Source organism: Hyla sarda, chromosome 1, assembly GCF_029499605.1.
Source record: "Hyla sarda isolate aHylSar1 chromosome 1, aHylSar1.hap1, whole genome shotgun sequence".
Lineage (NCBI taxonomy): Eukaryota > Metazoa > Chordata > Amphibia > Anura > Hylidae > Hyla > Hyla sarda.
Window position 1 is genome coordinate 269,810,840 of NC_079189.1, and position 27,676 is coordinate 269,838,515.

The following is a 27,676-nucleotide window of genomic DNA, read 5'->3' on the forward strand; positions in this document are numbered from 1 at the left end:
GACACTGGTAGGGACTTTAGGCTTATAATTCTAACTCTTTGATCACTATATATATCTATATCACTATATATATCTATATATATATATATCTCTATATATATCTCTATCTCTCTATACACATTTTTGGAAATGATTTAGCAGCCGAATATATTATAATATTAATATATATATATATATATATATATATATATATATATATATATATATATATATATATATATATATAATTATATATATAATTATAAATAAATAAATATATATATATATATATATATATATAAATATATAAATATATATGTCACAGAATGACTAGAAGAAAGTTTGTTTTTTCTTTTTCCTATGATTATTCATGAACCTTCATTATCATTTGGTCATTAAGGAATTTTCATTTTTTCATATATAGATATATTTAAAGTATATGGTCAGATTCTTAGTGAATTTTTCTATATGAAGCACATTATTGACAATAAGATTTCTCTGATGCCATATTTTCACTTAATTGGTATTCCCTATCTTTTGCAGTCATCTATTTAATATCATAGGAGATATATTTAGATGTACATATAATGGTCTTTTTTGGACCTGCTTAATTAAGTTCATCTATGCATCTTTAATTACTCAATATTTGTATGTGACTAAATTGGAAAATTATCCTTTCCTTTTTATATATTCGTATCATCCGATAGAAGGATATCTGGACTTGAACATTACAGTCGCCGTTTTCCATTTTCAGATTCAGTCTGACACGTCACGACAGTGCCTTCAGGGTTGCACCTCAACTACAGATAAACGCCTAAGGTAAGTGTGTTCGTAGGGATATATGTTATTAGAATGTGTGAAAATATGTAAAGTTACTATCTCAATCTACCTTTAGTTATGGTATTTGTCCGCTTAGGATGTGTCGATGTAAGATTGGGCATGATGGTTCCCTGATTTATGTTACATGGGCATTATTATTCCTTGCCTAACTCTGTGTATACACTGTTCCCTAGTATTTACAAATGTTACAATTTCTCTTCCTTACTCAATTTCTATTCCATGAATGCCGAATAGGTGAAGTCCTCATTAAGTCCTCTTGGACTCTTACTTTTCAGGCGGTATATCCACCTTGTCTCTTCTTTAAGTAATATTCAATGTCACCTTTCCTTTCACCAACTAGCATTTTCCTGAGTCCCCAAAATTTTATGGCAAATCTCTCACTTCTGTGGACCATATTCATATGTTGCGCAATGGGGGGTATCTGCCTCTGTTCGAATTGTACTAATATGTTTACCCACTCTCCTGGATTGTTTTGCCAACATATAACTTTTGGCAAGGACATTGTGCAACATAAATGATATTCCTCGTTCCACAATTTATGTAGTCCCATAACTCATACTGTTTCCCATCTACTGGGTTAACAAAATTCTTCATTTTCGGTATGAATTTACAATTAACAGTGTCCGCAAGAGTAGGAACCTTTTAATGAGGTACTTAGACAATTGGTGGAATTCTCCACTTTGTTTGAAAAGTGGCTATGAACCAACAGGTCTCATAGGTTCTTCCCCCTGCGATATGTCAATGCTGGTCTCGGACTTAATCTTTCAGGTCCTCATCTGATAGGAGTATGTGCCAATGTCTCTTCATAATTTGGTAAACTTTCTCTTAAGCATCGTAAGTACCAATGCATCTCATCGGTTCTCTTAGGTCATTAGAGTTCTCTCTCCTTTTATCTCTCAACAGTTCTGATCTCTCAGTTCTTTTGGCTCTATTGTACGCTTTTCTCATATGTTTAGAGGGGTAACCTCTGTTTAAATTTCCTAAATAAATTTTGACTTTATCTTGAAACTCTTCTCCTCAGAGCAGTTTCTTTTCACTCTGTGGGACGGTCCCACAGGGATATTACTTCTCAAAGATGTTGGATGCCAACTTTGCCATTGAAATAGGATATTGGTGGCCGTGGGTTTCCTGTAAATATTGGTCTGTATTTTATTGTTATCATCTATGTAGATTGTTATGTCCAAAAAATTCAGTTGTTTTCCTCCTATTTCAGAGGTGAATTTCATGCCTATCTGATTTTCATTTAATTTGTTCAAACTCCGAAAACAAAGAAAGTGAAAATGAAGAATTTTGTTAACCCAGTAGATGGGAAACTGTATGAGTTATGGGATTACATAAATTGTGGAATGAGGAATATCATTTATGTAGCACAATGTCCTTGCCAAAAGTTATATGTTGGCAAAACAATCCAGGAGAGTGGGTAAACATATTAGTACGATTCGAACAGAGGCAGATACCCCCATTGCGCAACATATGAATATTGTCCACAGAAGTGAGAGATGCCATAAAATTTTGGGGACTCAGGAAAATGCTAGTTGGTGAAAGGAAAGGTGAAATTGATAGAATATTACTTAAAGAAGAAACAAGGTGGATATACCGCCTGAAAAGTAAGAGTCCAAGAGGACTTAATGAGGACTTCACCTATTCGGCATTCATGGAATAGAAATTGAGTAAGGAAGAGAAATCGTAACATTTGTAAATAGTAGGGAACAGTGTATACACAGATTTAGGCAAGGAATAATAATGCCCATGTAACATCAGGCAGGGAACCATCATGCCCAATCTTACATAGACACATCCTAAGCGGACAAATACCATAACTAAAGGTAGATTGAGATAGTAACTTTACATATTTTCACACATTCTAATAACATATATCCCTATGAACACACTTACCTTAGGCGTTTATCTGTAGTTGAGGTGCAACCCTGAAGGCACTGTCGTGACGTGTCAGACTGAATCTGAAGGTGGATAACGGCGTCTGTAAATGTTCACGTCCAGATATCCTTCTATTGGATGAGACTAATATATAAATTTAGTCACATACAAATATTGAGTAATTAACCCCTTAAGGACTGAGCCCTTTTTCACCTTAAGGACTCGGCCATTTTTTGCAAATCTGACCACTGTCACTTTAAACATTAATAACTCTGGAATGCTTTTAGTTATCATTCTGATTCCGAGATTGTTTTTTCGTGACATATTCTACTTTAACGTAGTGGTAACATTTTTTGGTAACTTGCATCCTTTCTTGGTGGAAAAATCCCAAAATTTGATGAAAAATTTGAAAATTTTGCATTTTTCTAACTTTGAAGCTCTCTGCTTGTAAGGAAAATGGATATTCAAAATAATTTTTTTTTTAATTCACATATACAATATGTCTACTTTATATTTGCATCATAAAATTGATGAGTTTTTACTTTTGGAAGACATCAGAGGGCTTCAAAGTTCCGCAGCAATTTTCCAATTTTTCTCAAAATTTTAAAACTCGCTTTTTTTCAGGGACCAGTTCAGGTTTGAAGTGGATTTGAAGGGTCTTCATATTAGAAATACCCCATAAATGACCCCATTATAAAAACTGCACCCCCGAAAGTATTCAAAATGACATTCAGTAAGCGTTTTAACCCTTTACGAGTTTCACAGGAATAGCAGCAAAGTGAAGGAGAAAATACACAATCTTCATTTTTTACACTAGCTTGTTCTTGTAGACCCAATTTTTGAATTTTTGCAAGGGGTAAAAGGGAGAAAATTTTTACTTGTATTTGAAACCCAATTTCTCTCGAGTAAGGACATACCTCATATGTCCATGTTAATTGTTCAGCGGGCGCAGTAGAGGGCTCAGAAGGGAAGGAGCGTCAAATGGTTTTTGGGGGGCATGTCACTTTTAGGAAGCCCCTGTGGTGCCAGAACTGCAAAAAACCCCACATGGCATACCATTTTGGAAACTAGACCCCTCGGGGAACGTAACAAGGGGTAAAGTGAACCTTAATACCCCACAGGTGTTTCACGACTTTTGCATATGTAAAAAAAATAAAAAAAATTTTACATAAAATGCTTGGTTTCCCTAAAGTTTTCATTTTTAAAAAGGGTAATAGCAGAAAATACCCCCCAAAATTTGAAGCCCAATTTCTCCCGATTCAGAAAACACCCCATATGGGGATGAAAAGTGCTCTGCTGGCGCACTACAGGTCTCAGAAGAGAAGGAGTCACATTTGGCTTTTTTGAAGGAAATTTTGCTCAGGGGGCATGCCGCATTTAGGAAGCCCCTATGGTGCCAGGACAGCAAAAAAAAAAAAAACACATGGCATACCATTTTGGAAACTAGACCCCTCGGGGAACGTAACAAGGGGTAAAGTGAACCTTAATACCCTACAGGTGTTTCACGACTTTTGCATATGTAAAAAAAATAAATAAAAAAATTTACCTAAAATGCTTGGTTTCCCAAAAAATTTACATTTATACAAAGGGTTAAAGCAGAAAATACCCCCCAAAATTTGAAGCCCAATTTCTCCCAATTCAGAAAACACCCCATATGGGGGTGAAAAGTGCTCTGTTGGCGCACTACAGGTCTCAGAAGAGAAGGAGTCACATTTGGCTTTTTGAAAGCAAATTTTGCTCTGGGGGCATGCCGCATTTAGGAAGCCCCTATGGTGCCAGGACCGCAAAAAATACCCACATGGCATACCATTTTGGAAACTAGACCCCTCGGGGAACGTAACAAGGGGTTAAGTGAACCTTAATACCCCACAGGCGTTTCACGACTATTGCATATGTAAAAAAAATAAAAAATTTTTTACCTAAAATGCTTCTTTTCCCAAAAACTTTACATTTTTAAAAAGGGTAAAAGCAGAAAATACCCCCCAAAATTTGAAGCCCAATTTCTCCCGAGTACGGCGATACCCCATATGTGACCCTTAACTGTTGCCTTGAAATACGACAGGGCTCCAAAGTGAGAGCGCCATGCGCATTTGAGGGCTAAATTAGGGATTGCATAGGGGTGGACATAGGGGTATTCTACGCCAGTGATTCCCAAACAGGGTGCCTCCAGCTGTTGCAAAACTCCCAGCATGCCTGGACAGTCAACGGCTGTCCGACAATACTGGGAGTTGTTTTGCAACAGCTGGAGGCTCCGTTTTGGAAACCATGGCGTACCAGATGTTTTTCATTTTTATTGGGGAGGGGAGGGGGGCTGTGTAGGGATATGTGTATATGTAGTGTTTTTTACTTTTTATTTTATTTTTTGTGTTAGTGTAGTGTAGTGTTTTTAGGGTACAGTCGCACGGGCGGGGGTTCACAGTAGTTTCTCGCTGGCAGTTTGAGCTGTTGCAGAAAGTTTGCTGCAGCTCAAACTTGCAGCCCGATACTTACTGTAAGCCTCCGCCCATGTGAGTGTACCCTGTACATTCACATTGGGGGGGACATCCAGCTGTTGCAAAACTAAAACTCCCAGCATGCGCTGACAGACTGTACATGCTGAGAGTTTTAGTTTTGCAACAGCTGTAGGCACACTGGTTATGTATCACGGAGTTTGTGACCTTACTCAGTGTTTCAAAACCAGTGTGCCTCCAGCTGTTGCAAAACTACAACTCCCAGCATGTACGGTGCATGGTGTAAGGTGACTGCTGGGAGTTGTAGTTTGCAACAGCTGGAGGCACACCGGTCGTGAAACACTGAGTTAGGTAAAAAAAAAACTGAGTTTCACAACCAGTGTGCCTTCAGCTGTTGCAAAACTACAACTCTCAGCAGTCACCGACAGCCAACGGGCATGCTGGGAGTTGTAGTTATGCAACCAGCAGATGCACCACTACAACTCCCAGCATGCACTTTAGCTGTTTGTGCAAGCTGGGAGTTGTAGTTATACAACAGCTGAAGGTACACTTTTCCATAGAAATAATGTGTCTCCAGCTGTTGCAAAACCATAAGTCCCAGCATGCCCATAAGGGAATGCTGGGAGTTGTGGTGGTCTGCCTCCTGCTGTTGCATAACTACAGCTCCCAGCATGCCCTTTTTGCATGCTGGGAGCTGTTGCTAAGCAACAGCAGGAGGCTGTCACTCACCTCCTGCTGTTGCTTCATCGCTGGACTGTCCCTCGCCGCCGCCGTCGCTCCTGGGGCCCCGATCCCAACATGGACGCCGGGGATCGGGGTCCCCAGCACCCGGGGTAGTCTTCCCGCACCCGCTCACGCCCTCCGGAAGAGGGGCGGAGCGGGTGCGGGAGTGACGCCCGCAGCAGGCGCCCTGATTGGTCGGCCGGTAATCCGGCCGACGAATCAGGGCGATCGTGAGGTGGCATCAGTGCCACCTCACCCCTGCAGGCTCTGGCTGTTCGGGGCCATCAGAGACGGCCCCGAACAGCCAGTAATTCCGGGTCACCGGGTCACTGGAGACCCGATTGACCTGGAATCGCCGCAGATCGCTGGACTGAATTGTCCAGCGATCTGCGGCGATCGCCGACATGGGGGGGCATAATGACCCCCCTGGGCGATATGTCGGGATGCCTGCTGAACGATTTCAGCAGGCATCCGGCTCCGGTCCCCAACCGGCTAGCGGTGGGGGCCGGAATTCCCACGGGCGTATGGATACGCCCTGCGTCCTTAAGGACTCGGGATGCAGGGCGTATCCATACGCCCTGCGTCCTTAAGAGGTTAAAGATGCATAGATGAACTTAATTAAGCAGGTCCAAAAAAGACCATTATATGTACATCTAAATATATCTCCTATGATATTAAATAGATGACTGCAAAAGACAGGGAATACCAATTAAGTGAAAATATGGCATCAGAGAAATCTTATTGTCAATGGGCTTCATATAGAAAAATTCACTAAGAATCTGACCATATACTTTAAATATATCTATATATGAAAAATGAAAATTCCTTAATGACCAAATGATAATGAAGGTTCATGAATAACCATAGGAAAAAGAAAAAACGAACTTTCTTCTAGTCATTCTGTGACGATGAGGCTCCTTAAAGTCACTTATAATATACCAATTATACCAACTACAATAAAACAACGGTAAAAAAACACAAAAACAGAGAATAGTGAAAGATTTATTATTGGAAATGATTTAGCAGCCTATATATATATATATATATATAATATATATATATATAATATATATATATATATATATATAATATATATATATATAATATATATATATATAAATATATATATATATAATATGATAAAAGAGTTAGAATTATAAGCCTAAAGTCCCTACCAGTGTCAATATCTCCACTATAGAATAACGGCAAGAGCCGTAATAAAAATGTAATTCTAAAGCGGTTATAACTGTACTAAATATTAAGCTGTTCAGTGATATTGTCAGTCTATTAAACTGCAAGTGTTGCAAGTGAAGAATACACTGACAACTAAAATACGGCAGTCTGAGAGAGCCTAGAAATATTCTAGGTTCAAAGAGAAGTGTAGTACACACTGACCGCTAACACACAAAGCTGCCCAGCGATATTGTCAGTCTATTAAACCGCAAGTGCAACACTTGAAGAACATACCAACCGCTAAAATACGGCAGTCTGACAGCGCCTGGGAAAAAATATTCTAAGTCCAAAGACATGCGCGGTATGTTGCAACATATGAGACCAGAAGAAAAACTAAGTCCATAGATCTGCGCAGTAGAGCGATGATACAATGAAAGAGTCTAAGTCAAAAGACATGCGCAGTGAGTTGCTGACATGCCGGAGAAAATTCTAAGTCAAAACACATGCGCAGGACAGATTCTCTGCACAAGCGGATTAGATGTCGGTAAGATTAAGTCCGATGCCATGCGCAGAGACATAACCACTATTGGCCAATACTGAAACAACACCTACCAATGAGCTAGAAACAAATGTGTGATGTGTATGATGTAAGAAGAAGTACGATGTGTGATTGGCTAATTAAAACGCCGAGCAATTAGCGCAATCAGTAGAGAGGGCATAAATAGCAAGAGGCGCCATAACTCAGTGTACCTCATACTCTTGAAAAAGCCAGTTCCTACTGGCAAAACGTTGAGTCAGAGGAGAATAGATTTTAGCTCAATCCCTGTTTTTGAATATGGATGGACCACGGAGCTGTGTGATGCTATGTCTGTAAACGGCATCAGAGCAGAGAACTGCAAACAGAGCTCCGCGGTCACTCACATCCATGCATAGGATGCCATAAAATTGAAATATAACAAATAAGGGATTGTAATTTTAATCACACACTGCCACCTAGTGGTAATCGAGCACCCTTAATTATTAGTTGTAAAAAGAATAAAAGTTAAGTTTTAGACCAGAGAGGGTCTTTATTCAGGGTTTCCCTGAGGGGACTTCAATCCCCAAGGTTGTTAATACTGTACATGTGTGGTCCAGACATCCCGGAAGAGCAACAGACAACCTCCCACACAAGAAAAATCCACGGGTGGGGGTGTCCCTTCAGGCAGAGGTGGGTTTGCGGGTACTCGCCTTGGCCGCAAAGCGGCCCGAACGGTTATCCGATTTCCAGGATGGGCGAGTCTGGAAGAAAAGGAGCCTTTTTGTCCCGGGAATGTTCCTGCCTGGTTCCCTTCGTGACCCCAAAGGTCCGAAAGGACAGAATGGAGGTAGATTTACAGCAGGAGGTAGTACTACGGGCCTTATTTTGAGGTAATAAGGAACTCTTCCCTCCCGTGGTTTCCTAGATGATCTCATCTAGGCGCTTACCAAAAAGCCGAGAGCCAGTAAAAGGAAGCTCAGTGAGACTTTTTAGAGGCTGCGTCCGCATCCCAGGCTTTGAGCCACGCAGATCTACGGAGAGACACAAGGTTACCTGTGGCAAAAGCAGCACAGCAGGCCAACTGCATGGAAGCAGAACATAGAAAGTCTCCCGCTTTAGAAAGCAGGAGAATTAAGTTGGCCAGTTCTTCCGAGGAAGCCCGAGAAGAAATGCCCTGACTGAGTCGGGAAACCCAGATAGTAAGGGCCTTGGAAACCCAGGCAGAGGCAAAGGCAGGGAGAAGAGATGAACCTGCAGCCTCAAAGGCAAATTTAGCCAAGGTCTCCACCCTTTTGTCCGCTGGATCCTTAAAAGATGCAGCATCGGGCAAAGGTAGGGTAGTAGTCTTAGATAGACAGGAGACTGGTGGGTCCACCGTAGGAGGTGAAGTCCAACGGGCAATGAGGTCCTTAGCAAAGGGATAACGCGCTTGAACCTTCTTTGTTTCTTGAAACCTCTTGTCAGGGTGCCTCCAGGCAGACTCCAGCAAGACTTCAAATTCAGCATGGGAGCTGAACATCTTGGGTGCCGGACGGGCACGATGAAAGGAAACTTCTGGGACAGCGTCCGAAGTTCCTGGGTCCTCTAGGTGAAAGGTGTCTCTTATGGCCGAAACCAATGTGTCCACCGTGTCAGTCAGGTCTGTGTAGTCTTCTGAGTCAGACAGAAGCAGCCTCATCAACTAGTTCTCCAGGGGAGTGGGAACGGGTGTAGGCAGCTTTAGAAGAGGGAGACACTGACCTGGTGCGCCGTTCTGGGGACTCAGGATGGCAACTCGGGGAATATCTTCTAAAAGAGAGACGCTTACTGGAAGACGTGGCAGAGGGAAGATGCCCATGAGAGGAGCGCCCACGTCTGTACAAAGACTCCGGAGAGGAGTCAGAGGAATGACCCCTATTACACCTGTGAGAGCGTTTAACACAGGGTGAGGGAGAGCGAGTCTCTCTTGAAGATCCTGAATAGAAATACCAGGGGGGTCAGGAGGTGCAGGCGGAACAAGTGGGTTCAGCAGACCCAGGCATTTTGGAGTTGCAGCCCTTACAAGAATAGTAGGTGACCAGGGCCCCAGATACCTGCTTAGAGGGAGGAACAGTTCTGGTCTCGGACATTGATAAAATAAGGTAATCTCACCAGCGTCCGTGTCCCCCACCAGGCAGCTGCTGTGAGGAGAAGAACGAGAAAAAGAGAGAAAGAGAAAAAGGCAGGGACAGTCGGACCAATCAGAAGAGAGGGGCCCGGATTAGACTGGGGTGCCTCTGATTGGCTCATAGTCCCCTGCACAGCTCCCATTGGCTGATGAGATTCGCGCGCCCCCCTAGGGCGGGAATCCCGCTGGGGAAGAAAGATGCCGACTAGTAATGGCGCCCGCCCCAATCCCCGAAGCATATGTGAGTGCAGGGGAATGGGAGCGGGCGAAATAGCCGGCGCAGCGAGCCGCTGCGAAAGTAAACTGGGCCCCGGTCGCGTTGGCGCACGACGCGGCCGGAGCACAGAAGAAAAGGCCGGAGCGAGAATGCAGCCGCGGCTGCCGAATAAAGAAGATAATAAAGTGAATAAAAAAAATGAAAGAACAGTCCTACACCACTGACTCCAGCCCTCTGAGTTCCCCCAATAACGTAAGGAAGCCCTTGCCTAATAGGGACCCCGAACTAGATATAATAAAAAGGAGTGGGACCAAAACAGGGGGTCTCCAGAGGTTGCAAGCCCCCGACACCTTAAAGAAAAAAAGGGGGGAGGGGATACTCACCTCCATCTGAAGTCTTCAGTCATGAAGTCTTCAGCCAGCTTTTTGTCACCTGCATCATGCCGGGCTTGAAAAGCGAAACGAGCAGGGAAAGGTGGGGGATCTGGACCCATAAGGTACAACCCGAGGCGCTGGCCGTTGGCGAGAGGGGGAAATGGGGAAACAGTGAACGCAATGTTCCTGAGACCCCACCTGAAAATAGGAAAATAAAAGGGAATAAGAAAAACTAAACGTCCCTATTCTGGAAAAATAAAAAAACGTTAGACCAAGTCTGGGGAGAACCCCAGACTAGTGTCCATCTCCTGCGTCACTAAGCTAAAACTGATTACCTCAGGCTCTGTAGACGGGTATATCCTGCTGGGAGGAGCCGACTTTTTGGGTTTCCTTAGTGTCAAGTCTCCTGGCAACAACACCATATACCCAAGGTCTGTGTCCCCCAATGGAGCCGATAGAGAAATTACAATTTTCATTTGCACAGCCCACTGTTCCAAGAATCTGTCAAATGCCAGTGGGGTGTAAATTCTCACTGCACCTCTTAATACATTCCATGAGGGGTGTAGTTTCTGAAATGGGAGTCACATTTGGGGGGGGGGGCGTCCATTGTTCTGGCACCATGAGGGCTTTGTAAACGCACATGGCCCCCAACTTCCATTCCAACCAAATTCTCTCTCCAAAAGCCCAATGGCACTCCGTCTCTTCTGAGCCCTGTTTTGTACCCGCTTCCACACAAACTAAGAAGAATTGGTGTTACAAATTTGAGGGGCTTTTTTCTCCTATTACCACTTTTGAAAATGAAAAATTTGGGGTAACGCCAGCATTTTAACGTAAAAAAAATTAAATTTTTCATTTTCACATCCCACTTTAACGAAAATTCGTCAAACCCTCCCTGCATCATCTCAGCTGATCGGGATACCGCAATTTTACCATGGTAGTCTCGATCAGCTCCGCTGAGTTCCCGGGAAGCATAAAAAAATTTAAGTTTTCGATGAATCGATCAACTTTGATCGCCGTGTCTTAGGGGCATCACCGCGGGTAAGGTCTGGTATTAGCCACGGGTCCTGTCAGTTTCTAGGTGCCGGGACCGACCCACTATGATGTGGGGTCAGCGTGTGACCTTGCGTTATAGCACGGGAGAAGGCACAGGACGTACAGGTATGCCCCTGTGTCCATAAGAGGTTAATGTACACCACAATTCATATCATCCACTAATGAAGAAATGATGACCAATATTAAACACTTAATGTTGTCTAGTGAGAATATCCTCAATAATTCTGGGGCTTTTTGCATCCAATATGGTGACTTTTGTGGATTTATTCAAACCCCCAGAGACGAGGTTCATTCTATAGGACAACTGTTTTTATCCTCCGCACAAGGGCATAAATGTGGATATTATGTACAGTGTTTGGCTATATACACGTGGTAAATGTTAATAATAGAGCCACATTTCTGTGGTGCACCACAGGTTGTAACTATACCATGGCCAAAGCCACACACTTACTCCCCTATCCCCTGTCAAGTGATCCTTATACAGTGGGGATCAAAAGTTTGGGTACCCCAGGTAAAAATCTGTATTAATGTGCATAAAGAAGCCAAGGAAAGTTGGAAAATTTCCAAAAAGGCATCAAATTACAGATGAAACATTCTTATAATAGGTCAACAAAAGTTAGATTTTATTTCCATCATTTACACTTTCAAAATAACAGAAAACAAAAAAAATGGCATCTGCAAAAGTTTATGCACCCTGCAGAGTTAATATCTTGTACTGCCCCCTTTGGCAAGTATCACAGCTTGTAAATGCTTTTTGTAGCCAGCCAAGAGTCTTTCAATTCTTGTTTGAGGTATCTTTGCCCATTCTTCCTTACAAAGGTCTTCCAGTTCTTTGAGATTTCTGGGCTGTCACGCACTGCTCTTTTAAGGTCTATCCATACATTTTCAATTATGCTGAGGTCAGGAGATTGTGAAGGCCATGGCAAAACCTTCAGTTTACGCCTCTCGATGTAACCCCCCGTGGATTTCGAGGTATGTTTAGGATCATTATCCATTTGTAGAAGTCATCTTCTCTTTAACTTGTTTTTTCACAGATGGCATCCAAGTTAGCATCCCAAATTTGCTGAAATTTTATTGAATCCATTTTTCCTTCTACTCGTGAGATGTTCCCTGTGCCACTGGCTGCAATACAACCCCAAAGCATGATTGATCCACCCCCATGCTTAACAGTTGGACAGAGGTTCTTTTCATTAAATTCTGTTCCCCTTCTCCAAACGTACCTTTGCTCATTCCAGCCAAAAAGTTCAATTTTAACCTCATCGGTCAACAGAACTTGTTTCCAAAATGCATCAGGCTTGTCTATATGTTCATTTGCAAAGTTAAAACGCTGATTTTTGTGGTGAGGACGTACAAGAGTTTTTCTTCTGATGACCCTTCCATGAAGACCATATTTGTACAAGTATCTCTTTATAGTGGAATAGTGTGCCACAACTCCAGTGTCTGCCAGATCTTTCTGGAGGGACTGTGCAGTCAAACGTGGGTTTTGAATTGTTTTTCTCACAATCCTGCGAGCTGTTCTGTCTGATCTATTTCTTGGTCTTCCAGATCTTGCTTTAACTTCCACTGTTCCTGATGACTGCCATTTCTTAATTACATTCCGAACAGAGGATATTGACATCTGAAAACGTTTTGCTATCTTCTTAACGCCTTCTCCAGCTTTGTGAGAGTCAACTATTTTCAGATTTCTAGACAATTGCTTAGAAGAACCCATGGTGCTGATTGTTGGGGCAAGGTCAGATGAGTCTGGGACTTTAAAACCTTTGAGATTAACATCACCTGGTCTTCCCAGATGATGATTGAGACAGTCCATGACACTGGCAGGTCTCAGCTTTGCAAAAGGTGCAGTGCATGCTATAAATTCTGCAGGGTGCCAAAATTTTGCAGACGCCATTTTTTTCTTCTGTTATTTTGAAAGTGTAAATGATGGAAATAAAATCTAACTTTTGTTGACATATTATAAGAATGTTTCATCTGTAATTTGATGCCTTTTGGAGATGTTTCCATCTTTCCTTGACTTCTTTATGCACATTAATACATTTTTTTTTTTTACCTGGGGTGCTCAAACTTTTGATCCCTACTGTAGAGACCTGGAGATGCTCCTAAAATCTAAGCCTGTCAAACCCTACATGTTTCACCACTATAGTGTGGCTTTAGCAAGGAGACACAAAATACTGACACTTTGGGACAATTAAGACATTTCCATTTAAGGGTGTACGTACCTGTGTTGCAAAAGTTAATACACTATAAGCTAGCTTTAATTTTGAGAGGAGAGTAACATTGTGAGGTGTGCTCAATGTTCGAGAGGCTGTGGTCTCAATGTTGCAGGAGAGGGGGAAGAAAAGCAGAGATGGCGCAATATAGCGCAATTAATCCTAATTGTAATAGGTTGGAACGTTGTCCAAAGTAAGAATATTGCTCACCTATGGGTGTTGTGCAGGCAGGCACAACACTGGTCGATCACATGTAACAGGTAGCGGTGTGCAGTGTTGGGCGGCAGCTGGCCGTCGGTCCTGCTGTGAGGAAACAGCTGGTTCTGGGAAAACCTGGCGAGGCTACCGCAGTGCCAAGCAGTTTCATCAAGAATGGATTCTGTGAACACCACAATTCCGGAGTCACAGAAACAATTCTTGATGAACTGCTTGGAACTCACCCTCAGCAACAATTTCTTCCAGTATAACTGTGCCACCTACCACCGTGATGGGGACACAGGTGGCACTGTCGTACACTAATTTGGTAATGGGAGCATTTGAAGAAGGTTACATCACCTCCAAGGACATCTTCAAGAAACACACCATAATCTACAGTCAGTATATAGATGACCTGTTTCTACTGTGAGATGGACCCCCCTAAACTAATGGAATCATCTGTAACATCAACGCCAACTATTGGGGGATTCATCTCACCACAAACTATTCCTTGGAAAAAAAATCGAATTCCTCAATCTGGAAATCAGACAAAGACGGGGCAATCAACACCATTACTCATTTCAAAACAAGTTGATTCTAACAGCTACTTACCCTTTAACAGCGGCCACCAAAAACAAGAGAGACTAAATATACCGTACAGTCAATACAAAAGGATTAGGAAAAACTGTACCGACCAAACTTCCACAACCAAGCCAAAATACTATATAACCGTTTTAACGCAAAAGGTTATCCAGCACCACTTCTCAGAGAGGCCTACAACAGAACAAAAGATTTAACACAAGAAGACTGCCTAAAACCAAAAATCAATACAACCGAAAACCCAGAAGACGAGAAAAAGACGAACCACAATTTCATCACTACATACAATTTAGCCCAGTGTCACATTCATGCCATGCTGAGCAAACATTGGCACACACTACTCATGGACCCGGTCCTAAAAAGCACTCTTCCCATAAAACCTTGGATCACCTACAGAGAAATATGGTGGTACCCAGCAGACTTAACACACTAAAAAAAACTCAAGGAAGCACAGTCGCCAAAGAAGGCTCATACAGATGTGGCACCAGGAGATTCCGCTGCTGCCAGACCAGCACACACAAAAAGGAGCACTTTAAAAACAACAACACCGGAGAGTCATTTCCCATCAAATATCACCTCACTTGTAAATCTCAATTCGTCATATACGTTATCTCCTACATCTGCGGCCAACAATATGTCAACAGGACCACCTAAGAGCTGCACTCAAGACTGAACAAGCATAGAAACCACATCAAGCGAAAATATCCACTACATGTCCAGACACTGTGCAGTAAAACATCCGGAAGAGACCAATCCCATCACGATTTTTCCCATTGACTTCGTCCCTAGTCACAATTCAAACAGATTCCAGACCCTTAAAAGAAGAGAAATGTTCTGGATCTTCAAACTCAACAACACGCTCCAACCTCACGGGCTGAACAAAGCCACCAAACTTATCAGATTAAACCATATCCCCACATCCCCATGCCATACTCCCCTCCCCCTACGACCCCTTACATCACCCCTCCAGTTCTGCACCCCTTAATCCCACACCACATTCTCCCATCCAAATCAACATCACATACATCAATATATATTTTTTCCCCCATGCTCACTATTTCATCATTACACCCCTAACCCCCTATTAGACCAGCTCACTAACATCATTAAACTACCACAGCAATACTATTAACATCCCAATCCAGCCATATACAGACTTGCAATATGTATCTCTCACTATTGCCTTTCATAATACTTATTAGCCTCTGCTGTCATCTACAGACCATTTGTTGCAACTCCTTTTTACCCCCACTGCTAGTTTCATTCACAGGCAGCTTTGTTTACTTTCCCATGCCAATTAACATACTATTGACCCATATCACCATATATGGGGACCTTGTTAACCCAGTGAGACAGTTCTATCCATCATCATAATCATACGAGGGAGTTAAAATCTATTTCTCACGTTCACCAGCGACGGGACTCTATCCAGCTCACAAGTCCCTGATACACAAAACAGCCAGACACCGATCTGTATATCAATTCTACTCAGCCTCTCTCACTTGCATAGGCTGTAACCAGCCCATTATAATCAATGGGCAAAATGTCAGTGTGTTATACCTACACAGTACTCAATCCTGCAGTACACGATCCTATACCCGGGACCAGGGGGTGTGATTTAACTTCCCCCCCCCCCCGACCCCGTGATCCACACTTCGCCAATTTTTGAATTTGCAATCCTGTATATATACATGGGTATGTTGTATGTTATGTAATGTAAAAGGACCTGAAGAAGAAGGATGAACCTTTGAAACGTGTTGTCCCATTCATCCTGCATGTTTAATGAACTAATAAAGCCTGCTTTTGTACACAACTCTCGGGTGTGCGCCTTATAGTCGAAATCAGATTTTTCTGCCAGAGTTCTGCGGTAGCCTCGCCAGGTTTTCCCAGAACCAGCTGTTTCCTCCTTGTGGTCTCAATGTTGTCACATGAAAAGATAAAATATTCGCAAAAATGTGAGAGGTGTGATCACTTATGAGTAATTAGAGATAGATATATCTCTATCTATTGAATGCGTTAGCTCTTGCAAAATATGAAAAATTCTGACAAAAGAGGCAAGGGTCTTAAATGGACTACCCAGCCTTTGTTAACCCAGAAGTCTTTAACCGGGTATATACACTAAACCTGGCACCCTGTAAAAAGATAGAAAAAAGAAAAACACTAAATATTCTCACCTTTTTAAGTGTAGCCACCACATCTGTGTTCTTCTGTAATATGCAAGAAGTTACTTGAAGACTTCCAAGCTTTTCAAGAGCATCTAAACACTTTTGTACATCCTATGCAGTAAAAAAGAACAAAAGAAGAAGACATTTATAAACTCAGCAATCCAGAGTAGATTCTGTGTTCAAGAATTATCAACAGGCAAAATAAAAATGACAACACAATACAATACATAGATTTCACTATCAAAATTTTAGGCAATAACTATATACATGAGTACTTTATTACTCACAGGACTGTCCACCTTCAGGGCAAATTTGATCTCACTGTGCAGCTTCTGGAGTTGCTCTCCAATACTGGGCTCTGCAGAGGACAAGATTCATGTGTAATATACTGGCACACAGGATTACCTTCACACACCATTTAATTTGAAACCCCAAACAACCTTACCGTTCTTTTGAACTTTCCGATCACTGACAACCTCAAGATTTTTCACAGTTTTTTCTTTCTTTGATGGTCTAAAAAGATTTGTTGGGTGTGAAAACAAAAAGAGTAAGGGTGCGTTCACACTGAGTAATTCAAGAGGAATTTACTTGAGTAATTCCTCTTGAATTCTCCGCTCCAAATTCACATCTCCTCTGCTCATTCTGCTAGCGGAATTCCGATGCTGAATTCCGTTCCGCTTGAAGAAAGAGCATGTTCATTCTTCAAGCGGAATCCGCTAGCAGAAATAAATAGAAGTCAATGGCAAAAAAATATTCCGCCCAAAATAGTTTTCGCGAGGAAATGGCTGAAAAAACCCTAAATTCTTTCCCCCCCATTTCCTCGCGCAATTCCGCGTGCAAATTCCGTGCAAAAAGAAAATTATTTTTTCGGTACGTAAATTTTTCAGCGTGAATTCCTCTTGATTTGCTCAGTGTGAACTCACCCTTACACAATAACATTTTGAAACATAAACCAGTTTGTCTTCAGATGTATTTCTAACCTTCCCATTGGTCTGTCTCCACGTCTATCTTTTTGAATTGGCATCCTGCTAGCAGCTGATGTTTTTGGCTTTTTTTTGGTCTTGACCTTTTAAGAGAAAGATTGATCACTGTACTGTGCAAGCACTAACATTTAACCATGCACACAAAAGGTTTAAGAATATTTTTTCATTACTGCAAACCTATAATTTCCAATAATTCAAAAGTTAAACCTTTTTCTCACTGTCTGAATCGGACATCCTTTGTAGTCCCTCTCTTTTAGCATTTTTAGATAAGTTTGTTTTCTTTCTTGGCTTTTCTTTTTCAGAGTCAAATTGAGTATGCGCCCTCTTCACAGGTTTAGAACGCTCTTTACTATCACTACTGCTGCTTTTGTGGTCACTATCTTCCTTGTCTTTTTCAGTCTTTTCCATCTTTTTTCTGGCTTCCTCTTCTCTTTCCTCATCTCTTAACCGACGCAATTGCTCTTCCTGCTCCTTCTTTCGACGCTCTTCCAGTGCCCGCTGTCTTTCCTCATCTCTCTTCTTCCACTCACTGATCCTATCTGGTGAGCTGTCACTTACCAAAGAAAACAGACACAAATATGAAAACTCAAGCATACAACAATAAAATCATCCTTCCTACTTGTCAGTTAGACAGCTGCAAAAAAAACTAATCTGTGCAATAAATCTAGGAGCATTAAAAAGGACCTGATGCCTCTCCAGTCCATTATTTTATATTTTAGTAAATTCTTGTTTTCCCAAAACACAACACCACCAAAATTCTGAGCAATTGTTCTCCATGCTTTTCCTTAATTCCATTTTGCAAGAACATACTGTTGAAGATAGAAAAAAAAAGCAACATCACAAGAACACATGCCAAAGTCCTGGCAACTGTTCAGTGAGACAAATCCAAGTTAGACCCACAGCGTATGAGAAGAAACCAAGAACAGTAGAACAGCATCCTAATAGACATGGATAACAGCATTTCATACAGTATATACACAAATCTGACACACTTACAAACACACATTTCCGAACACTACAAAGTGTATGAAAAAATAGAACAAGCTATTACTCAGCAGTGTCCCACAAGGCAACAAACGTTCCCAGAACTTATCAAATTTTTATGGACATTTAAGACCAATAGGAAAATAACTATTCTGGCGCAGTAAAGGACACAAATGTTTTCATAGTTATATAAGATTATACATTTGATTCTAAACAGACCTACGGGATCTATTTCTCCTTTTATAGAATATAAACATGCAAACCTCTAGGACTTTAGATAGAAATGGTACTAGTTTGGGACAGGGTCACATGGAGGGGGGGGGGGGGGGGGGAGGCCCAGACCTCATCAAATGTGAAGATTGATAACCGCCAACCCTCACTCTTAGACAGGGGGGGACATATCCCCGCCATTTCCAATGAAAGCTGACCGTGACATGACTGGTAATACCTGGTTAGCTATTTATACATACATATAAAAAGAAATCCTGATGGTATTTTACATGAAATACGTCCATATTACAGATCCGAATTAAGGACATTTACATATGCTTGTAAAAAGCCATCCTCACGAGAGGCAACTTTCTAGATCAACCCTTGTATAGGAAAATTAAGGGGGGGGGGGGATCTCAGGAAGGCAACTCACGCAGACTCAAGAGACAAGAGCAAACAAAAAGGTAGTTTGCAGGGGAGAATTAAATTGACTGTGTACAAGTATAGAGAGAAAATGCACTGCTCAAAAAAATAAAGGGAACACTTGAACAACACAATGTAACTCACACTGTCAATCACAGTCAATCACACTTCTGTGAAATCACATTGTCCATTCAGGAAGCAACATTGATTGGCAATCAATTTCACATGCTGCTGTGCAAATGGAACAAACAGCTGGAAATTATGGGAAATTAGCAAGCCCCCCAAATGAAGGAGTGGTTCTGCAGGTGGTGACCACAGGCGGTGCTTTCACTCTAGTGGTAGCATGAGACGAAGTCTACAACCTACAAAAGTGTCTCAGGTAGTGTAGCTCATCCAGGATGGCACATCAATCCGAGCCGTGGCAAGACGGTTTGCTGTGTGTCAGCGTAGTAACCAGAGCATGGAGGCGCTACCAAGAGACTGGCCAGTACATCAGGAGACGTGGAGGAGGCCGTAGGAGGGCAACAACCCAGCAGCAGGACTGCTACCTCCGCCTTTGTGCAAGGGGGAGCAGGAGGAGCACTGCCAGAGCCCTGCAAAATTACCTCCAGCAGGCCAAAAATGTGCATGTATCCATTTCAACGAAACAGACTCCATGGAGTGTGGTATGAGGGCCCAACGTCCACAGGTGGTAGTGGTGCTTACAGCCCAACACCGTGCAGAGAACACCAAGATTGGCAAATTCCCCACTGGTACCCTGAGCTCTTCACAGATGAAAGCAGGTTCACACTGAGCACATGTGACAGAGTCTGGAGACGCTGTGGAGAACGTTCTGCTGCCTGCAACATCTTCCAGCATGACCGGTTTGGCGATTGGTCAGTTATGGTGTGGGGTGTGCTTTCCAGAGGTAGCCTGACTGCCATTAGAGATCCTCAGACCCCTCAGACCATATGCTGGTGCGGTTGGCCCTGGGTTCCTCCTAATGCAAGACAATCATGTGGCTGGAGTGTGTCAGCAGTTCCTGCAAGAGGAAGGCATTGATCCTATGGACTGGCCCGCCCGTTCCCCAGAACTGAATCCGATTGAACACATTTGGGACGTCATGTCTTGCTCCATCCACCAACGTCATGTTGCAACACAGACTGTCCAGGAGTTGGTGGATGCTTTAGTCGAGGTTTGGGAGGACATCCCTCAGGAGATGCCCAGGCATCTGGGAGGACATCATCAGGAGAATGCCCAGGCATTTTAGGGAGGACATATGGGCACGTGAAGGAAACAAACAATACTGAGCCTCATTAGGACTTGTTTTAAGGACATTACATCAAAGTTGGCTCAGCCTGTAGTGTGGTCTTCCATTTTTATTTTGAGTGTGACTTCATATCTAGACCTCCATGGGTTGATAAATTTGATTTCCATTGATAATCTTTGTGTGAAATACTTTCGTCTTTACATAGTTGAATGTGCTGACAACAAAACCATACGATTAGCATGATTAGCTTAGTGTTCCCTTTATTTTTTTGAGCAGTGTAGATTTCACAGAGAATATTTTTTTCCACACCATAACAAAACACAAAGTGAGAATAATATAATAGCAAAGAAATAGATGGCACTCACGATATTGCAGTTCTTAATATTTATTATAGTCAGGTATGGCCAACGGGCCGTTTCTCACCAACCACATCACTTTCTCAAGACCATAAACTTCCGTGCTTAACCCCACACCTATCTGCACACAGGTACAATTTAACTCTTGTGAAACACACAGATTAAAGACTATAACATAGTGGTGAGGATATTAAATCTTCCAGGCACAAATAACAGTTGCATTAATCAATACAAAATGATTCTGCTCCTTTATTCATGGTATCACAGAATTCATTTAAAGGGGTACTCCGGCGCTTACACATCTTATCCTCTATCCAAAGGATAGGGGATAAGATGGCTGATTGCGGGGGTCCCGCCGCTGGGGACCCCGTGATCTTGCACGCAGCACCCCAGTTCTAATCAGTCACTGGAGCATGTTCGCTCCGGGTCTGATTACCGGCGACCATGGGGCAGGCGGCGTGTGCATTGCATTGAGGGGGGGAGCGTGACGGCACACGGGGGTGGAGGCGTGACGTGACACACCGCCTGCCCCGTGGTCGCCGGTAATCAGACCCGGAGCGAACATGCTCCAGGGACTGATTTTAACTGGGGTGCTGCATGCAAGATCACGGGGGTCCCCAGCAGCGGGATCCCCGCAACCAGGCATCTTATCCCCCATCCTTTGGATAGGGGATAAGATGTCTAAGCGCCAGAGTACCCCTTTAAATCATCTGCTCTGTTTCTTCTATGCATCTGGAGGGAAAATGCTAAGGTCTTTCCTCTCATTCAGACCTAGCGGTCCTAATGCTTCAGTCTTTAGTATAAATTCAGTTTCTTTTTGCAACAGTTTTTTATGTCTATCGCCTCCCCTATTTAGGGGTTTTATCACGGCTAAACCTAAGAATTTTAATTCTTGTACATGATTTTTGTGTGTTAACCTCATGTATTCCATTACCCAAGGGCATCCAACACCTGTTAGTGAACAAAAGTGTTCCCTAATACGTGTGAACAGGGGCCGAATCGTTTTGCCTATATAATGATAGCCACATACTAATGCATATACCACATATTGGGTTCTACAAGTAATAAAATCGTTAATGCATAATGTATGTGGACCCAATCTGATATTTTTTACAGTTAACATACGAGTACAAAAGTTACAATGCCCACATTTGTGATTCCCACTTGGTAATTGTTGTTGTTGTATCCAGTTTTCCAGACTATTTTTTTTACTAGGATATCCCTTAAATTTTTACTTCTTTTAAAAGAAATCACAGGTCTTTTTAGGTTATATTTCTCTAATATTTCATCCTGCTCTATTAAATACCAGTTATTGTGCATTGCAGATTTTATCATCACTTTTTCCATCGGACTGTAATCAAACGTAAAAGAAAAAGTTCTTTGATTATTCCTATGACTCTGTTCAGATTGGATGAGTTTTTTTTATTTTTTTATAAGTTGTTTCTTGGTATTGCTCTAACCCTTTCAAGGGACTTCAATATGATCTTTTGTGGATATCCTCTTGATTTAAGTCGTTGTGTCAATTCAGCTGCCTGTCTCTCAAAACGGTCCTCTGATGTATTAATCAGTTTTAATCTGATAAACTGTCCATATGGTAATGATGTTTTAATATATTCTGGGGGAAAACTTTCAAACCTTAAAAGAGAGTTTGTAGCTGTAGGTTTTCTGTATCCCACTATTGTAAAGTCATTATTCACTACCTTTAACCTAACATCTAAAAATTCCAGTGTAGTGCCGCTATAGACACTAGTGAACGACATGTTCATTGTTAGAATTCATATATGCAACAAAGTCATGAAACAGAGCGTCAGGACCGGACCATACAATTAGGATATCATCTACATATCGTAGGTACAAAGACAGGTATTGGATGTAAGGATTTTTTTGATGAATAGATTAATTGATCTTCTAGTACCCCCAAAAAATTTTTTGCAAAAATCGGGACGACCGGTGTCCCCATCACCGTACCATCACACTGGATAAACCAGTCATCATTAAACTGAAAAGTATTATGGCTTAAAATATTTTTTAACATATCACAAATATAATTAATAAATGAAGAGTCATACTGCTGCAATGTTTCCAAGCTTTGATGGATAGCCTGTATGCCCGCATCCTGGGGGTGTACAGGCTCTCTACGTCAACGCTGGCCAAAGAAAAATGTGGTTGCCAACCAAATTCTTGTAATATTTTTAGAAGGAGGGAGGTATCATGTAAATAAGATGGAATTGTTTTTAACAGTGGTCTTAAAATAAAATCTAAATATTGGGAAAGGGGTATCCAATAGTGACCCTCTCCCCGCAACCATAGGACACCCATAAGGTTTTTTTTAGGTGATGTTCTTACAAAATGTTGATGTTTTATTGTTGGATCTTTCTGTAGCTTACAATATGTGTTTGTCACCCAGTTGTCTATTAGCCTCATTTACATAACAGGTTTTTGACACAAGGACAGTATTTCCTCCATTTTCCACAAGTCGAAAAATAATCACGGCTTTGGCAGAGAAGGAAATTAAATATTTTTGACAATTAATTCATTAAAATCATATTCCCAGTATGAACGTGTACCTAGGGCCTTACACGTCTTTAAAGACATATCACTTTTCCAAGACTATTTAGTCTTTGCATCTGAATGGAATCAACTTCATCAAGAGTACAGTTTGAAAATTACATGCCTTATGTTACACCGAAAAGAGCAAGAGTACGAGAATGTTATGGCACAATTGTTAAAAGCTAAGGCTGAATTGAAGACAAGGTATACAGGAGACCAGATGCTCAATTTTGAGAAAAAATTGGAAAAGAAACTGACACCAGTCCAAGCGGATATAAAGGACAGAAAAAAAAACATTTTTGAGAGACAAACAGGACTATGACTCTGGTCATGTGTTTGATTGGAATCACCAGAAGAAGAGAAGATTTAGAATACGTAGACCTAACCTGAAAAACCAAGATGATTGGACAACTGATTCTGGTTCAGACTCAAGTAACAACATGGACTGTGTACCAGCTGCAGGTCCCTCCAGCCTTATGGCTGAGCAGGATCTTCAACGACCCCCTTTTGACACAAGATCCGAAGGGGCAAAGGCAAGAAATGACAGAAACAGAGGTGGCTTCAAGAGAAAGCAGGTCACCTGGAGGGGGTAGGTGAACCTGCTACTCCGTTTACCACCACAAGTAATGTAGTAAATCTATCTAACACATTAATACAGTCTGAGGACAAAATTAAGTCAAAGAGTACCTGTCATCAACAAAAACTTTTAATATGTTGTTCATAATCATTAATGAAGACATATTGTAATATATCTTCATTAAAAAATATTAATATTTATACCAGTTTTTTCATTTTATACTTTTGGCCACTAGGGGTCTCTCTTCTATGCCTGGTCTGCAGGCAGCTTCCTATGCTTTTCATAGTAAGTGTACAGCTTTTAGGACTAATGCTGAAAGGGCTCTGGTCCTTCCACAGGAAGTTCAGTACTCTCAGCTCACTGTGAGCTACAAGCCTGCACATGCCTTTCATAACAGAGGCCAGTCACCTCCCCCTCCCCCCTGCTCTGTGTTCTCGCTGCCCCTCACCACACGTTATCTTATACATTGTATTATCTCACTGCACTCCCTGCTCTGTGCCCCCCACTGACATTCATCTTAATTACTGCCTCTGTAATTGCTCCCACCGCCCCTGGTTTTCAGCATTGACTTTTTAATGCAGAGAGACACAGGAGAGAGAGAGATACAGGCTGCCATTCCTCCCCTGTACTTAGTCTGTATGCAGTGTTTTCCAACCAGGGTGCCTCCAGCTGTTGGCTGTCTGGGCATGCTGGGAGTTGTAGTTTTGCAACAGCTGGAGGTACCCTGGTTGGGAAACACTTCCACCCCTCAGAGAGACAGTGCTCCTGAGCTGATGAAGAGGGCTAAAAAAAAAAAAAGGTATTTCCACAGCGTTTTAAGCCTCAATATACACAGGGATAGGCATAGGGACAGATGGGGAGGGGGATCAGGGAAAGTTTAGTTGACGACAGGTACTCTAAACAAAGGTTTAAATTTCCTTCTAAAAGCAGAATTTGATTTCAGCAAATTTGTTATAGATTTACATAAGTGTACGTAAAATCAACTTATACCGTTTTTTTCTGTGCAATAGTAGTTCCAGCAATTAATATATTACTAATGTTAGCGGTGAACGACCAGTTAAACTGGGCCCTCTGGGCTTTTGTGTTAACCCTTCGTTCACCGTTTCCGATCGGGAAAATCTAAGATTATTACTAGACTGTCCTGAAGAGAGTGAGGAAGAAGTAGAAACTAATACATTTAGAGGAGGTGTACCTTCTACGTTTAATCCTCCCTTGCCCGCAGGTTCCAACATACAACAGCTTATAGAGAGAATTCAGTGTGATGTAAAAGCATTGCTATATCCTAGAGCAGTGTTTCCCAACCTTTTTCGGGTCGGGGCACACCTCGGAAATTTTTTTTTTCCACGGGGCACCGCTACCGAGGTTGACGAGCAAGAAAAACAAAAAAAAAAAAAAAAAAAACGTAAAAAACGCAATACACTATATCTATTTATCTGTGGGTATGTAGTTTAAAGTGCTGCTTTATACAGCAACTCACCAATGATGTCTTCTCTAATTTGCATCATTGCCTTCTCTTCTCCATCTGGTTCGGGCCATCATCACGATTTCTTCCACACACAATTCTTCACCGTTAAACCTGCAAAACAAACCTATTAGGCGCCAAACTTTTTTTTTTTTTTACATGGGCGGACAGGGGGGTGCAGAAGAGCGTACATGGGCGGACAGGGGGGTGCAGAAGAGCGTACATGGGCGGACAGGGGGGTGCAGAAGAGCGTACATGGGCGGACAGGGGGGTGCAGAAGAGCGTACATGGGCGGACAGGGGGGTGCAGAAGAGCGTACATGGGCGACAGGGGGGTGCAGAAGAGCGTAGAGGAGCGGACAGGGGGTGCAGAAGAGCGTAGAGGAGCGGACAGGGGGGTGCAGAAGAGCGTAGAGGAGCGGACAGGGGGGTGCAGAAGAGCGTAGAGGAGCGGACAGGGGGGTGCAGAAGAGCGTACATGGGCGACAGGGGGGTGCAGAAGAGCGTACATGGGCGACAGGGGGGTGCAGAAGAGCGTACATGGGCGACAGGGGGGTGCAGAAGAGCGTACATGGGCGACAGGGGGGTGCAGAAGAGCGTACATGGGCGACAGGGGGGTGCAGAAGAGCGTACATGGGCGACAGGGGGGTGCAGAAGAGCGTACATGGGCGACACGGGGGTGCAGAAGAGCGTACATGGGCGACAGGGGGGTGCAGAAGAGCGTACATGGGCGACAGGGGGGTGCAGAAGAGCGTACATGGGCGACAGGGGGGTGCAGAAGAGCGTACATGGGCGACGGGGGGTGCAGAAGAGCGTACATGGGCGACGGGGGGGGCGGACATGGGCGACGGGGGGGGGGGCGGACATGGGCGACGGGGGGGGCGGACATGGGCGACGGGGGGGGGGCGGACATGGGCGACGGGGGGGGGGCGGACATGGGCGACGGGGGGGGGGCGGACATGGGCGACGGGGGGGGGGCGGACATGGGCGACAGGGGGTCAGAGGGATGGACAATGGAGGGTGTACATGGGTGACAGGGATGATAGGCGGGGGGGACATGGGCGACAGGGATGATAGGCGGGGGGGACATGGGCGACAGGGATGATAGGCGGGGGGGACATGGGCGACAGGGATGATAGGCGGGGGGGACATGGGCGACAGGGATGATAGGCGGGGGGGACATGGGCGACAGGGATGATAGGCGGGGGGGACATGGGCGACAGGGATGATAGGCGGGGGGGACATGGGCGACAGGGATGATAGGCGGGGGGGACATGGGCGACAGGGATGATAGGCGGGGGGGACATGGGCGACAGGGATGATAGGCGGGGGGGACATGGGCGACAGGGATGATAGGCGGGGGGGACATGGGCGACAGGGATGATAGGCGGGGGGGACATGGGCGACAGGGATGATAGGCGGGGGGGACATGGGCGACAGGGATGATAGGCGGGGGGGACATGGGCGACAGGGATGATAGGCGGGGGGGACATGGGCGACAGGGATGATAGGCGGGGGGGACATGGGCGACAGGGATGATAGGCGGGGGGGACATGGGCGACAGGGATGATAGGCGGGGGGGACATGGGCGACAGGGATGATAGGCGGGGGGGACATGGGCGACAGGGATGATAGGCGGGGGGGACATGGGCGACAGGGATGATAGGCGGGGGGGACATGGGCGACAGGGATGATAGGCGGGGGGGACATGGGCGACAGGGATGATAGGCGGGGGGGACATGGGCGACAGGGATGATAGGCGGGGGGGACATGGGCGACAGGGATGATAGGCGGGGGGGACATGGGCGACAGGGATGATAGGCGGGGGGGACATGGGCGACAGGGATGATAGGCGGGGGGGACATGGGCGACAGGGATGATAGGCGGGGGGGACATGGGCGACAGGGATGATAGGCGGGGGGGACATGGGCGACAGGGATGATAGGCGGGGGGGACATGGGCGACAGGGATGATAGGCGGGGGGGACATGGGCGACAGGGATGATAGGCGGGGGGGACATGGGCGACAGGGATGATAGGCGGGGGGGACATGGGCGACAGGGATGATAGGCGGGGGGGACATGGGCGACAGGGATGATAGGCGGGGGGGACATGGGCGACAGGGATGATAGGCGGGGGGGACATGGGCGACAGGGATGATAGGCGGGGGGGACATGGGCGACAGGGATGATAGGCGGGGGGGACATGGGCGACAGGGATGATAGGCGGGGGGGACATGGGCGACAGGGATGATAGGCGGGGGGGACATGGGCGACAGGGATGATAGGCGGGGGGGACATGGGCGACAGGGATGATAGGCGGGGGGGACATGGGCGACAGGGATGATAGGCGGGGGGGACATGG

General features: G+C 44.0%; 1 protein-coding gene across 1 annotated transcript in view; it reads right to left on the reverse strand.

The window, feature by feature from the left end:
• HDGFL2 (HDGF like 2) overlaps positions 1 to 27,676 on the reverse strand; it is a 236,887-nt gene that overhangs the window by 81,698 nt on the left and 127,513 nt on the right. The window contains exons 9-13 of the mRNA XM_056572250.1: positions 17,711 to 18,056; positions 17,501 to 17,586; positions 16,966 to 17,033; positions 16,808 to 16,878; positions 16,530 to 16,631 (exon numbers count right to left, since the gene is read on the reverse strand). Coding sequence (XP_056428225.1) covers positions 16,530 to 16,631; positions 16,808 to 16,878; positions 16,966 to 17,033; positions 17,501 to 17,586; positions 17,711 to 18,056 — 673 coding nt within the window. The remainder of the gene's footprint in view (positions 1 to 16,529; positions 16,632 to 16,807; positions 16,879 to 16,965; positions 17,034 to 17,500; positions 17,587 to 17,710; positions 18,057 to 27,676) is intronic.